We start from the raw sequence: 15,113 nt of genomic DNA, 5'->3' as shown, positions 1-15,113 counted from the left end.
CATCAATGTGGAATGGTAAGTCATTAATGTATATCAAGAACAGTAAAGGACCTAAGACCGAACCCTGTGGGACCCTATACTTGATAGCCCCCCAGTCTGAGGAATCAGCTGATGTTTTAACATTACATGAACCACTTATTTCAAATTTCTGCATTCTTCCAGTTAAGTATGAATTAAACCATTTGTGCACTGCCCCCCTCAAACCACAATGATTTAGCTTATCTAAAAGAATTCCATGATTTACACAATCAAAAGCCTTTGAGAGATCACAAAAAATACCAATGGATGATGTCCGGTTTTTCAGAGCATTTAATATTTGATCAGTGAAAGCGTATATAGCATTTTCTGTTGAAAAGCCTTTCTGAAAACCAAACTGACATTTTGTTAGTACTTTATTTTTACAAATATGGGAGGCTTCTCTTGAATACATTACTTTCTCAAAAATTTTTGATAGAGCTGTCAGAAGAGAGACTGGGCAGTAGTTGACATCCAACGTATCCCCCTTTTTATGCAATGGTTTTACAATGGCATATTTCAGTTTATCGGGGAAAACACCCTGCTCCAAAGAGCTATTACACACGTGGCTGAGAATCCTACTTATCTGTGGGGAACAAGCTTTAAGTACCTTGCTGGAAATGCCATCAATTCCGTAAGAGCTTTTACTTTTCAGTGAGTTTATTATTTTACTGATTTCAGAGGGAGAGGTTGGTGGAATTACAGTTGTTTCAAACTGCACAGGTATGGCCTCTTCTGTTAGTAGCCTTGCCTCTTCTAGTGAAGATCTAGATGCTATTTTCTCCACAAAATTTAAAAAATGATTATTGAAAATATTTTCAATTTCTGATTGCTTGTTAGTACACTTGCCAGTCAGTTTTATGGCACTAAAGTCTTCCTGTGCTCTTGGTTGCCCTGTTTCCCTTTCAATAATATTCCAAATTGCTTTAATTTTATTATCAGAGTTATTGATCTCAGACATGATACACATGCTCCTGGACTTTTTAATAACTTTTCTTAGTACCACACAATAGTTTTTTTATAATATTGAACAATTTCGGGGTCAGTACTCCCTCTTGCTGCTAGAGCTGATCTGCTTGAGTGTACTAAAAGGGCCTGACATACGGTTTTCTTTTTTAAATCCATTGTTCTTTATACACATATCCAACAATCGAAACACCACTATGACCATTTATTTAGTTTTAAATGTGTCCTCCCTTCCGTGACCAGTTTGCGCCACAATTTCCGACCAAAGGAACCTCCCATTATTTAACGCTATTGAGCCCCACAAATAAATTTTCTCTGATTTTCACAAAATGAGAGTTAATGTGTAAAGCATACTAGAATATTTTTTCTTTGCCAGCGCCTTAAGATTCAACTCGGGAGACGTCACTGACAGATACCGTTTTGAGAAGGCTGTATATCCGTGATTAATGTTATTTCGTGTTTATGTACTCAGGCTTTAAATTTAAAAGAGTTCTTCACTAACTGAATGTGTGTGTGTGTGTGTGTGTGTGTGTGTGTGTGTGTGTGTGTGTGTGTGTTTTAATCTATTCACTGCAATGAACTGTGTTGTAACTCCATTTACAAGGCTTCATCATACTTACAGTATGGAAAGTTACATTTCTATCTACTTCTTTGTTTTCCTAGTTGTATATTTCTTACATTCTGTGCGGATTTTTTCTATTTAAGAATAATATTCTACAGTTTTTGCAGCTGTAATATATAGAGTCATTCAGTCTGAAGCACAGTTGTCATTTCTTCTGAACAGCTAGTTACACAGCTCATAAGCTGTCAGTCTCCATTGGTGATATGTCAGGAGGGAAGCAAGTAGCAAGTCGCATGTCTTCATTTCTGTCCGTGGTTTTGTAGCTTTCTTGCTCAGTTACCCATGCTAGAATGGGTAGGGTGTGTGCACGATGTATGCAGACATCAGAAGAGCTGGGCACAGTTCACAAAGAGCTGCTGCCTCTGGGTGTAGTGGTAACAGAGAATCTGGCACATTGCATGGTACACTTCAGGTGTTGCTTGTTTCACATACGGACTCTGCTGCCAAGGCACTTCCTAGTGTACCTGACATGGTGGATCCACCCTCACAGCGTGATGAGTGGCTTACCATAGCGTGTTTGCATCGCTCAAGGCTGCGGTCCGATGTGGAAACTGATCATCTGGCCTCACCTATTCGCCCTCTGAGTGGACAGGTGGCCATTCCTTCAGCATGGTTCGCACAGGACACAGTGTCATTCAGGGATAGTAAGTTTGAATGTAAGGTGTGTTAAAAGGAAGTAGCATTCAGGGATGGAAAGAAAGGCAGTGTGTCTTCCGACTGCCTGATGGGTTCTCCTTTGAGACATGGAGGAGGATCCCTTCAGCTATCAAGTGTGAAGGGCGTAGTCATCTGCAAGTTGTGGCTCACACCAGCGGCAACGACACCTTCACTTGGTTCCTAAGGCCATTCCCAGTTCCTACATTTGGCTGGCGGCAGTGGTGAGATTGCTGATCTCGCATGTCAGGTGCAAGCAGAGCTCACAGTTTGCAACATTCTTCCAGGAGTTGATTGGGATCAAAGGCTTCATTGACTCTTTGATGGTCTTGGATGCAGATTTCTGAATCAGCGTAATTGGGTGGAGAATTATAGGACTCCCCTTGATAGGTGATGGGTGCACTACACAAAGAAAGCACCTACTCGGGTAGCAGAGTACTTGTGAAGTACACATAAGTGTTTTTTAGGCTAGATGGTAGCTTGAAGTGCTATGATGAACACTCGCCAGTCGATACGCAGCAAGGGAAGTAAGATGGCGTTCAGAATAAAGACACATCGACTGTCGAAATTTTATTAGTAAACTGTCGAAGTATTCGTAATAAACCTCTCGAACTTACTGCCCTCCAGGAAAGTTCTTGCACTCAAATTATTCACGCTACCAAGAGCTGGCTGAAACCCGAAACAGAAAGCACTGAGATATTTAGCGATTCATGGAACATATATCGAAAAGACAGACCGGGCAGGCTCCTATATGGAGGACACCGTAATGGGCGTCCCTGACGTAGAGCAACAGCTGAAAATGTTGAAAGCAAGTAAGTCGCCAGGTCGGGATGGAAACTCAATTCGTTTTTGCAAAGAGTGCTCTAGAGCACTGGCCCCTTACTTAGCTTGCATTTATCTCGAATCTTTCGCCCAGGAAAAAGTCCCAAGCGACTGGAAAAAAGAACATGTAACTCTTTCATATAAGAGGGGTAAAAGAATGGACCCGCAAAATTACAGACCAATATGTTTAACATCGTTTTGCTGCAAAGTTCTTGAAAATATTCTCAGCTCGAATATATTAGCTTCTTGAGGCGGTAAAACTTCTGTCCACGAATCAGCACTGTTTTCGAAAGCATTATTCATGCGAAAGTCAGCTGGGTCTCTTCTCACGCGATATCGTGCAAAATGTATGAAGGACAACAGGCAGATTCCATATTCCTAGATTTCCGCAAAGCATTTAATATGGTGCCCCACCACAGACTGTTAACGAAGGTGCGAAAATACGGAATAACGTCCCAGATATGTGAGTAGCTTGATGACTTCTTCAGAAACAGAAGCCAGTACGCTGTCCTCGATGGCGAGAGTTCATCAGAGATAAGGGTACCGCCAGATGTGCCTCAGGAAAGTGTGATAGAACCACTGTTATTTTCTACACTCATAAATGACTGGGGAGACAGGGTGAGGAGCAATCTGTGGCTGTTCGCTGATGATGCTGTGGTGTACAGGAAGGTGTTGATGATGAGTAACTGTAGAAGGATACAAGACGACTTAGACCAAATTTCGAGTTGGTGTGATGAATGGCAGCCAGCTCTAAATGTAGAAAACTGTAAGCTAATGCAGTTGAGGACTGTAGTAGGAAAAGAGAATGGTTGACTTTGGTTTATTGGAAGAATTTGAGAGAAGTGTGGTTCATCTGTAAAGGAGACCACATATGGGATACTCATACTCTGGCCCCTTCTTGAGTACCGCTCGAATATTTGGGGAATCTGCATCAGGTTGGATTAAAGGAAGATATCAAAGCACTTCAGAGATGGGCTGGTGGATTTGTTACCAGTAGGTTAGAATAACATGCAAGTAATACCATGATGCTCTCCATTTGAGCCACTTGCTTTAGCAAAGATTGAACTGAAACATTAGCCTAAAATGTAATAGACAAATACGGGGAAAAACTTAATACTAACATCACATCCAATCTTGCCGAAATCACTGCTTAATCCTTTCAGCTGAGCGCTAACCGTGTATGCTCTCTACATTTCCAGTATAATGCCCAGGCTTTCTATATTTAAAATATAATGCTGATCAATATTGGGTACTATGCCCAGGCAGATTACACAAACCACACCTAAATCAATGAAAACCAGCATATGTTTCCCTAGTGCTACCCCTAAATTCACTCCAATTAATCCCTGAGTCCGCTTTCCTGAATCTAACTCTCAAAACATCTCTCCAATCTATTGGTTCAGAAATTATGAATGGAAAAAACAGTAAAAATAGTTTCTTCTCACTCACTACAGTGAGTGGTGATACTGAACACTGACTCATGGCATTTACTACTATCACTGATTGTTACTGACACCTGCTTAATAGAATTGGGTGGGGGGGGGGGGGGGGGACAGACAGACACTATTATATGCCAGGATGGTTGATTAGAATGGCATGCATATGTTGGGTGTGAAATACCAGTTCCTCAGTGATCATGGAATCAGAAATGCTCTGTTAGCAGTTAACAATGTTCATTCATTGAGACACACATATGATGGCTGATGCCGGTGATCCCCAGGCAGCCATGGCTACCTCAGCAAAGCACAAAAAGACATACTTGGCTGCTGTGGCTCTTGGTAGCCAGGTGGGAGTGCCAGCACAGTTGAGTGCAGCATCAGCATTGCAGGCACGTCACTTTTACAGTATTCTGTGGAAGCCAATTCATTGATGTTGGCCACTGCCGGGGTCATGTATACGACTGGATTTCAAACAGAAGATTTTGAAGATATTCCTGCATGGCCAATACAAGGTCATGACTCAATATCATTTAAGGCCTGAAGATGGTGTATTGAGTCATAAAAATTGGTTGCAGTATAGTAAAATCAAACTGACAGCCACAGGTGTTTCATTTGATTACGTAAGTGACATATTGCCACCTAAGTCCTGGAACTGTTTCCACTTTATCACCATTATATTACATTAATTAAATAGTTAACCAACCACTACCACATTGCACAGCATCAACTTTGATAAAGGCAAAAGTCACTACACATCCACAAAACACTGAGGGACCCTGCAATATAACTTGGGCACCAGCTGCATTAGCTATAGTAATCTCCAAATGGTATATGGTCATGCAGGAACGTCTTCTAAATCTCCTGCAGTGTAGCATCTTCTGTGTGAGCAGTCCAATGCTGTTGCTGTTGCAGGACGTGACACATAGCTATGATACAGAAGATTAAGAAGATGTTCCCACAAGACCGTATACAAGGTTATGACTCAGTATCATTTAAGACCTGAAGATGGGGTACTGAGTCATAAAAACTGGTTGCAACATAGTAAAATAACATCAAACTGATGACCACAGGTGTTTAATTTAATTACGTAAGTGAACAGCTGAAGGGTAGCATACAATATATCACAAGGATGGACATACAAAAACTTGGAAATATTGCTAGGACAGAGCAGTGAGTATTTATAGTGATTTGGCCAGCCTTATTATGACTGGGTCCCACCATTGGTCCTCTAGGGACACAGGCAGAGCAGTGGCTGATCCCAGCATGAGATGTCACCTTGCTCCTGTGGCAGACTGACATTTTGCATCGTGCCACTTGGCAATATGCCAGCCCTGGCAGCAGGTATTCTCAGGCAGCTAAGTTGTCCATCTGGCTGTGGGTTTTGAAGTCTACTCATAGGAATGTTGCTGCAACACTGTCATGACTTTGGAGATTATTGCTGTCAACATGCCCAGCACACTGGTAGTCTTTGACACAATGGTGATTTCCCTAAATCGTTTCAGGCAAATGCCGGGATGGTTCCTTTCACAGGGCACGGCCAATTTCCTTCCCCATCCTTCCCTAACCTGAGCTAGCACTCCGTCTCTAATGACCTCGTTGTTGACGGGACGTTAAACAACACTAACCTAACCTAACCTAACCTTTGACACAATGCTCCAAGCCTCTGTCTTATCTGCTGTACTTTTGTTGAGCTGCTCAGTATGATTACTTAAACATGTGACTATCATATTACAGGGTAATATCTGCAATGTAATATCAGTACATAGTCAAAGGAGAGGAATAACCAACACTAAGCCACTGACTGACGCATGTGTGATATCATATCTCAGTTAACATTCCAGAAAAAGTTTTCCTCACATCAGTGTCTGACTGTATGTGTGCATATCATGGCAGGATGATAGCCTCGAAAGTCTAACCACCAAATGAAACACAGTGTTATGGGGACAGCTGAGAAATGCTGTTGGAACAGGGTTGATTTAATCTCATTTCCATCAGAAACAAATCCTCAGACATTTATTACGCAGACTATCTCATATTACCCTTATTATTAGGTGCTTAAATGAATATTATGTAAAGGTGATTCTGAACAAGCACTATAGCAATATATTCAGTAACTGCTAGCATAGTTTAAGCATAGTTTGATGGAGATGCAAGTGAGCTTTGCATCCCAAACTTGTTTTTTCACATATACAACACGAACATTAGTAACATCTGTGGTTGGAGCAGAGCACTGCACGGGAAATAGTGGAAAATTACTGTGAAAGAAAATCACAAGTTACAATCCATTGCACAATGAAATGCCACTTTATGAAAATTTACAGGTGGTCCACTGTAGCAATGGCATTTTGAAGTTATTTACCTTAGCTCAAATAGCCAAACAGCTGTTACATAAAAACTGCCATACAACCTTCCTGTAACATGCCTCATCACATTTGTGTGATATGTAGCTCATTGTGCTTAATTTCCATATCACTTTGAATCCACTGGATATCTACAGTGCATAGTATAAAGCCTCATTTAAAACCCATTCCCTTGTCGCAGATGGGCCTCAAATCTGTGACTACCACTCTTTAAATTAACAATAGTAGACTGTGGCTGCGGTGGCAGAAGTAGGTACTGTCCAACTTTGTTCAGTTCTTCATATTTCAAGTCTTAAGTAACTCCACTTGTAGTGAATCTCATTTGTGATTAATTGACATGACATTGCATATAAACAAATTATTAAATGGTAACTCATGTATAAAGCTCTTAGAATCATGTAATGAAAGCACAGGTCATTGGATGAAGACTAAAAGAGATGTCTCAGCGATAAGGAGACTAAACTCACATTTAGGATGAGCAGGGTTAAAAAATGTCAATCTGGCCATCCTGATTTAGATTTCCCAAAGTCAGTTAAGACAAAAGCCAATACAGTTCCTTCGAAAATGAAATGGCCATTGTCCATCTCCATCCTTGTCCTATCCAATATTCTGCTCAACAAGTTGACCTCACCATTAACATGCTCTTGAACCTTAATCTTCCTTCTCTCTTGTTTGGTATGAAACAGTTAAGTGAGAAAATAATAATACTGACAAGTAACCAGACAGCTTGCTGAGGCACAAGGAAGACATCAAGATAGCTCATTGATAAATTGTTGAAACATGCCTGTGGCCTTTTTTTTTTCTTTCTTTTTAGTAACCAACAACTGTTTACCTCAAATTTAATCAACTGGTTAGTGTCCTATGGCTAGCTCACACTTTTTAAGTTTTGTTATTGGACTTACGAGAAAAACTATTAAAAATATAATATCTGAGTAGAGGCTTAATCAGAGTATCATGATGGAATAACTAGGAAAAAAACAGGAATGAGATATGTGCATTTTAGTCATTTAATAAATACTACTCTTGATCCACTCTTTAGCTTGTCCAGGTTATACCTTAATTAAATCTATATTTTCCTCTACTGAGGAGCATAGAAACCTAGTTTTAAAACAATAAAAAAGTAAAACAAAAATAAATTTTCATGAGAAAAATATTTTTCTATCTCTGCTCTGGGCTGGTAACATTAAAGGTAGCAAATCCAGATACTTATATCCAAGTAAACAGAAAAATTTAGGAATAAAATGTAATTTAAAAAATGATAAATATGACCAAGAGATTTTGATTTATGATGTTGGATAAAAATTTTAGGTGTAATTCTACTCACCCCATAATCATGCAGAGAGTTACTGGTTGCTGCAGTCAAACATACCAGAGTGACCACAATAGGATAGATCATTATTTTCCACAGCATTCTTCCTGTAAACAGAGAAAAAAAGTTAGGATATCAACTGCATAAATTTTGGAAATGAGAATGCTACACAATTTATTTCAACACAATTCTTTATTGATATATAACCACTTCAGTCAAACCATAAAAGACACAGCTTAGGTTATAGTTGAACAGAACTGCAAGTGGTTAATAGCAAACAGTTTAAATCTTACCTTGTTCACAAAAGTTCACATTACACAATTTCAAAAAAGCAAAAATTGCCTACGAGTGCCATAACTAGACATAATTGCACATTTTGCTAATTTAAACACTGTGTAAAATTTCTTGGTGTCCACCTGTATGCAAGATAAAATGGAATCATTTTACATGTTTTGTGCTAAGAAAAGTCTGTCACTGAGTTTACTGAAGTCAAAGATGTTTGCTTTATTTTCACTCTCAGCTTCCTTACTGTATCCTGTTATGGGACAATGCAATTAAATTAAATAAAGTATGTATTTTTCATGAGGAAAAGATAACAAAATTTATTTGAAATTCTGCACAAGAAAACATACAAATATTTTTTTACGGTGTATATTCCATAAACTTATTAACTAACTCATCAAAATCAATGAACTGAAGTAAATTTGCTCTCTGAAAGAAAGTGTACAACTGGGGCTTCCAGGGCTCCCAGCAGGTGAAGAGCTCCCCCAGTGCATCAACCATTACATATGTCAGTGCTCATTACACATCCCTGAAAGGTCTCATTTTCAGTTGGAAAGGAAGAACACGATTAATGAATGAATGAATAAATGAAGGAGACAGAAATGAAGAGATTTAATCTGTCTACTTTTTCTAGTGCAAACAGTAAAATAGTACAGCACTTGTAGAGGAAGGCTACAAATGCTATGTGATCATGTAACACAAAAGAAAACACAAGTTTCACTCTGTAGCTAGAAATGAAGCATAGGTGGTCTGTAAAAACATATATTTTATCAAAATGTTATCTGGTTACTATATTGAAGTATGTATGAATGTAGTTACGAAACAGGATGGAACTGAGATGTAGCATGGTCAAATGTGTAGCAGAACATGGTAAGTTGTTGGATTCAAACTTGGAAGAAATTGGTTTGAAATTACAATTCAGTCACCTGAATCTAGGCTATGCATGTTTATTACAAAGCATTTTAAGTGAGTGCAAAGACAGGTCTTTAATAAGGTAGTACAGATACTTAGGTACTCCTGTAAAAATAGACCAGAGTCATGTAATAAAACTGTGTGCTAAACTTGGACTTGAATCCAGAACCTTAGGTTTCATGGGCAATGCCCTTACAAGCTGCTGTTACAGCTTCAGTTCTGTCTCTACCCCTTTCTTAGTTTCCAACATCACAGAATCTCACCTGTATACCTTACTGACCTTGAAGTCCTGGAAGAACAGGTGTGAAAGAGTGATGCAGCCTAGGGGTTGCTGCCAGAATCAATCCTCCACTTAGCAAAGGAGTGTCCACTGTTTTGAACCACTTTTCAGATTAAAAGTATGAAACAGAGTGGAACTTGACTGATATTGCTCTAACTGGTTAAACTACCTAGACATGACTCACACCGCTTATCACACCTTCAATTCTGCCATCTGTCCTACCATTCAGAATCCACAGAACATGGGGGAAGGTACACCAATGATTCATTTCTTATCCACCTAATACCTGTTCTCTGGTCTCAACAGAAATGATAACGACTTCCAATATGACTGAGGTGCTGTAAAATTGGGAGTACAACAAAAGTTTGTTGTAGATCCAATAAGTTCCATGATATATGTCAAAGATCTGCCACTAAACATAAGATGATTCAATTTTTTTCTAATTGCTGATGACACAAGAGTCATTATGGAAGATATGGAATCAAATTAAAAAGGTTAATCTAACAGGTCAGGGGAAACCAAGGGTATACAGAATACTGGGCAATACTGACATCATTGCTTATTCAGCTGAGTAGCACTATAGTCAGTGGAAGATGGGCACTACAGCATAGTGGATGATGCCAGAACTAGAGTGCAGAGATGGTAAGTTCTTGCAAACAACAGTCTTACAGTGGTGTTAAAAATTGATTTTTATTGAATTTTGACATCATTTTCATTTATTTTTAAATTGAGGTAAGCATTTCAGTACTTTTTAATAGTAACAAGTATAATGTAGGTAGACACTTTTTTTCTAGTGCGTCCTTTGGCATGGGTTTTGTAAATTTTCGAGCATTAGCAAAGTCATTAAAGTCTGGTCTCCACTATGGAATTGGACAATAGGGGGGTAATACTGACTGACAAATATGGGGCAGTTTTAAGAGGGCGTTTGTATTTACCCATGCTCTAAAATTTGAAAAAATAGTTGTTCACACTTAAGGTTGTCTGTTTAATTTCAGATGGTGAGGACAGGAAAGAGAAAATCAGAATGGACTGAATATACTCTAAAAAATACTTTATGACTGATTAAAACCAAATGTAGACAAGAGACTGTCCTTGGGGAGAAGATCTGTGTTTATTCCTAAACAAGAATAAAAATTAGTCAACATTGTCACATTAACCAAATGCAGACAAGAGACTGTCCTTGGGGAGAAGATCTGTGTTTACTCCTAAACAAGAATGAAAATTAGTCAACGTCGTCACATTTATTCCATTACATTTACGTGGTTGAGTTGGAGCAAATTTCCTATGACCACGCTGAAAAACTGGGTGTTAAACCAAATTTCAATAAAATTATGCAAATGTGGATGGATATGTGCGTGTGTGCGAGTGTATACCCGTCCTTTTTTCCCCCTAAGGTAAGTCTTTCCGCTCCCGGGATTGGAATGACTCCTTACCCTCTCCCTTAAAACCCACTTCCTTTTGTCTTTCCCTCTCTTTCCCTCTTTCCTGATGAGGCAACAGTATGTTGCGAAAGCTTGAATTTTGTGTGTATGTATGTGTCTGTTTGTGTTTCTATCGACCTGCCAGCGCTTTCGTATGGTAAGTCACATCATCTTTGTTTTTAAATAAATTATGCAAATGGATGGAGAAGACTGGGTTTTTGGTTTTAAAAATGGAAATCCTGAAATCAGATTTAGAAAAACCACCAATAACAAGTTTGAACAGAGCTCTTAATCAATAAAGCAGAAGTTGATTTATTTTTTTTCACCTGAACACCATTTTGGAAAAAATGTACTGTGCTGGTATTTTGATACAAGTCAAGGTAATGAAATATTACATTATTAGAATAGGAATTTTATTCTCTCTCTGTTTCATACCTATGGTGTTACCCAGGAATGGTGCCAATACAACCCAGGTACTTGGAGAGATAGCAAGGGGTTACAGACTTCAGAAAATGTCTATGTAGCTCCAAAGGTTTTCATGTTTTTCCAGCTGTACATCCCTGGGCTGCACTGGGTGCCATGAATTTTTCCATGGAAGTGACAGATTTCAAAACAAAATGAAAATTCTCCTAAGGTATCAGTTTTCCCCTTGTCTCCCTCAATAGGTGACACCAGGATGTGGTATAAAGAGACATGGTTATCACTTACATGCAACAAAACACAATCCAAATAGTTTCTGAGACAGAAGTCAAGTCAATGCAAAATTTTATTACCACAGGAATATCGGATAATGAGAGGAGTTGAAATTTTAACACAAAGCATAGATGAATCACTTTCTTGAAAGAGTCACATGCAAGACCTTGTGCAGAAACTAAGTACTACTATCTTTACCACAAGAATAATCTTCACTATCACTGACAATGAACCACAATACATTGTTTACTTTCAGAAGCCATTATTCGAACAAGTTCTGTCATCCCTGTACATATACACTCTCTTAGTATTTGAATTAGTATTATTTACTCATTGAGAAAGAGCTGAACAATTAGTGAAAAAGGATTTTCCTTAATAATCATATGAAAAAATAATCCGCTATTCTGTAGGTTACATTTAGTATAGACTGGTTACATTGATGTGAAGTTTGGATGAGAAACTACAGCTTTTCAAATCTAAGTTGAAAAGTTACTTTATTGAACACACCTTTCCATTCCATACTATAAATTATTGGCTGTTTTTCTTGTAATGTGTTATTTATATGTTTCCATTACCACAGACATTTTGTTGTGTTTCATTAATCTGTAAATAATGTACAAATCCTTTTAATGTTCAGGTAACTCTAGCTGGCATAGTCCCATTGATCTTAGGGGAAAATGTGTATCATTATTTCACAGATGTTTATAATATTTTGCCTTTTTTAAAAAAGACTGTGTTTTTTACTGTACTGTTGGCAGTTTACATTACCTTCTTGTGCACAGTATTCCATATGAATTAAATAAAACAATATTTTCATCTCAGAAGATACAGTGTCTCAGGCTCTATACAAGCTTTCTAACTGTTCCTGTTCTGTTGCAGCCTCATGTTTCTAGGGAGAAAACAGGGTTCAAAGTGTTATATTCAGATATTTAGGACATAAAGAGGAGGTAAATTACTTATGTATTGAGTCTACTTCATAAATTCTCTCACATTTTCATCTTTTAAGTTCCCTATAATCATTTGACTGCAACTATAATCTTAATTGATCATCTTGTTTTATTGTTCACATTTGACCACATGAGCACATAAGACATTTCTTAATTATATGTAACAGTACATGGCTTTTGCGAGATGCATTCCTGTCTTTTTTAATAATTTTACTTTGAGAGACAGGTTTGTACTGAAAATTAACAATTCCATAGCTTCACACATTTTCTATGAAAAAACTGTTAAATAACACCTAGTACTATGCTAGATCATAGGCTTTAGTGTTACGCAGCTGCAAAATTTGCAGCAGCCACAGTTTAAAATTTGTACATTGTTTTTAAATTAGTGTTTTCAATGCTTCTGTTTCCAAGTATGTAGCAACCAGTTTCTGCCTGTGTTTAATTGAATACCTTGTTTTTTATTTACAGGAGCTAGACCCACCTGCAGTTGACTCTGTAGTGTATTTGAATGTCACTATAAGTATCACTGTTGTCACTAATTTTGAACCAGTAAATGGTAAATAACATCCAGTAGAACACCAGATCCTGCGGCATCAGCACTAACTGGTAGTCATAGTTGTAATAGCAATAATGTAACATTTGGGCTCAGCTCCTAGATTGGTTTATATATATATACTTTGGTTTGGAAGTAAGCAGCAACTGTGTTTTGGGTTAGTTTCTTTATTTCCTTTTATATTTGTATGAGTTGCGATCACAAGTAAATGTGACTATGGATTTGTCATGGGAACTTGGTGAAGGAGTTGATTGCTTGCTATGAACAGCTGGAACTTGCATTGGATACTGTCAACTGATTTCATAAGGTAGAGTGGTTGAGTAGTGTCCTGCTATAACAAATGTGTTACAGAGCACTCCAGCTATTCCTGTTGCTAATATGCTCATCAGAGAACCTTGATCTATCACTAAGTACTCATCTGATGGTGGCTGGCTGGCAGATCTGGAGTTGTGGAATGGTAAATTTTTAAATGGTAGATGGCTGAACATATTACTCCATACTTATAATGAATCTTATCTTCTACTGATAATAAGACAGACCCAATAAGACTTTTCTCTTCTGCACAAGCAGTGGACTTTCATCTGTCTAGGTCTGGGCAGCCACAAAGGGTAAAGAACAGGCTGTTAGTTGAAGGCAGATTAAATGTTAACAGTTTGATAGCCCCTCTTAGGCAAATTGCATGCTTCATAAGAAGGGAAGGAATTGTTGAGCATTTGGTGTGTAAAAAGTGGACATCTCACGAGTAATTTAGAGTATGGAGGTTTTCCTCACACTGAAATCAACAATGTCTGTCACCTGTAATGTGAGATCGTTTTCAGTTCTCTCTGAAGACTGCCAGAAGGGGTGAAGAAGCATGAGGGCATTACCATACCAAGCTTCAGCTGCTTGCTAAATGACTGTCAAAAGTGGATACTACTGTACCAACATTTTGTTTGCGCATACACTCACAAATGACAGACTCTGAATTAAACATACTGTGCTATAAAAAAAGCAATTATGAGTAGTCTGCTGAAAGCAAATGTGGCACAACATCTGGACAGAATTCTTACTATACTGAACATTGAATATGATCAAGAATCTCTCTCAGTGAATAGTCTCACTTTGCTAAAAGAGTTCATAGATCACTACTGTTTACAAAAGTGGTAGGAGAAAAAAATGTGTGTAATAGCAGGCCAATATTGGTAACATATAACTGTTCCAGATCACAGGGCATATTTTAAGCTCAAAAATTAGGATGTTCCTGGAAAAAGATAAGTTTACCTCATAGAATCTGAATAGTTACAGGAAAGCACTGCTTGCTTTATTCTCTTGTAAACAATATATACAGATGAACTAACAGATTCTGTCTTCTTAGACCTCCAAAATGCATTTGACACAGTGTTACTTCTTCATGAATAACCAAGATATGATCAAAAGGAACATCTTCACTGATATGTGACTGAATTGATAAACTTTTGCCAAATAGAACTCTGTATTTAATACTTCAACGTTCAACAGAAGTGAAATGAAGATAAGATTATCCCAAATGAAGTAGATTAGGACCACTAATGTTCTCGCTGTACATAAACAATTTATCAACTAGCATCAGAAGCAGAATTGGATTGTTTTATGATGACACTGTATCATCACTGGACAATCGTCCTGCCTCAGGCATGGATGTCCTTAGGTTAGTTAGGATTAAGTAGTTCTAAGTCTAGGGGACTGATGACCTCAGATTTTAAGTCCCATAGTGCTCAGATCCATTTGAACTTGAAATATTTCCACTTGGTGTAATGAATCATGCCTCTCTTTGAATGCAGATTAATGCAAGATATTGCCCATAACAAAGAGAGAGACTC

At 38.2% G+C, this 15,113-nt stretch overlaps 1 protein-coding gene across 2 annotated transcripts in view; it reads right to left on the bottom strand.

Moving 5' to 3' along the window:
* The window catches only part of LOC124546164 (aminopeptidase Ey-like), a 225,205-nt gene that overhangs the window by 201,742 nt on the left and 8,350 nt on the right, over positions 1-15,113 (bottom strand). For both annotated transcript variants that reach the window (XM_047125016.1, XM_047125017.1), the window contains exon 2: positions 8,203-8,294. In XM_047125016.1, the coding sequence (XP_046980972.1) occupies positions 8,203-8,289 (87 nt within the window). In that variant the 5' untranslated portion in view covers positions 8,290-8,294. The remainder of the gene's footprint in view (positions 1-8,202; positions 8,295-15,113) is intronic.

Source organism: Schistocerca americana, chromosome 1, assembly GCF_021461395.2.
Source record: "Schistocerca americana isolate TAMUIC-IGC-003095 chromosome 1, iqSchAmer2.1, whole genome shotgun sequence".
Classification (NCBI taxonomy): Eukaryota; Metazoa; Arthropoda; class Insecta; order Orthoptera; family Acrididae; genus Schistocerca; species Schistocerca americana.
Note: the sequence above shows the minus strand (reverse complement) of the source record. Positions and strands in the feature narration are given on the sequence as shown.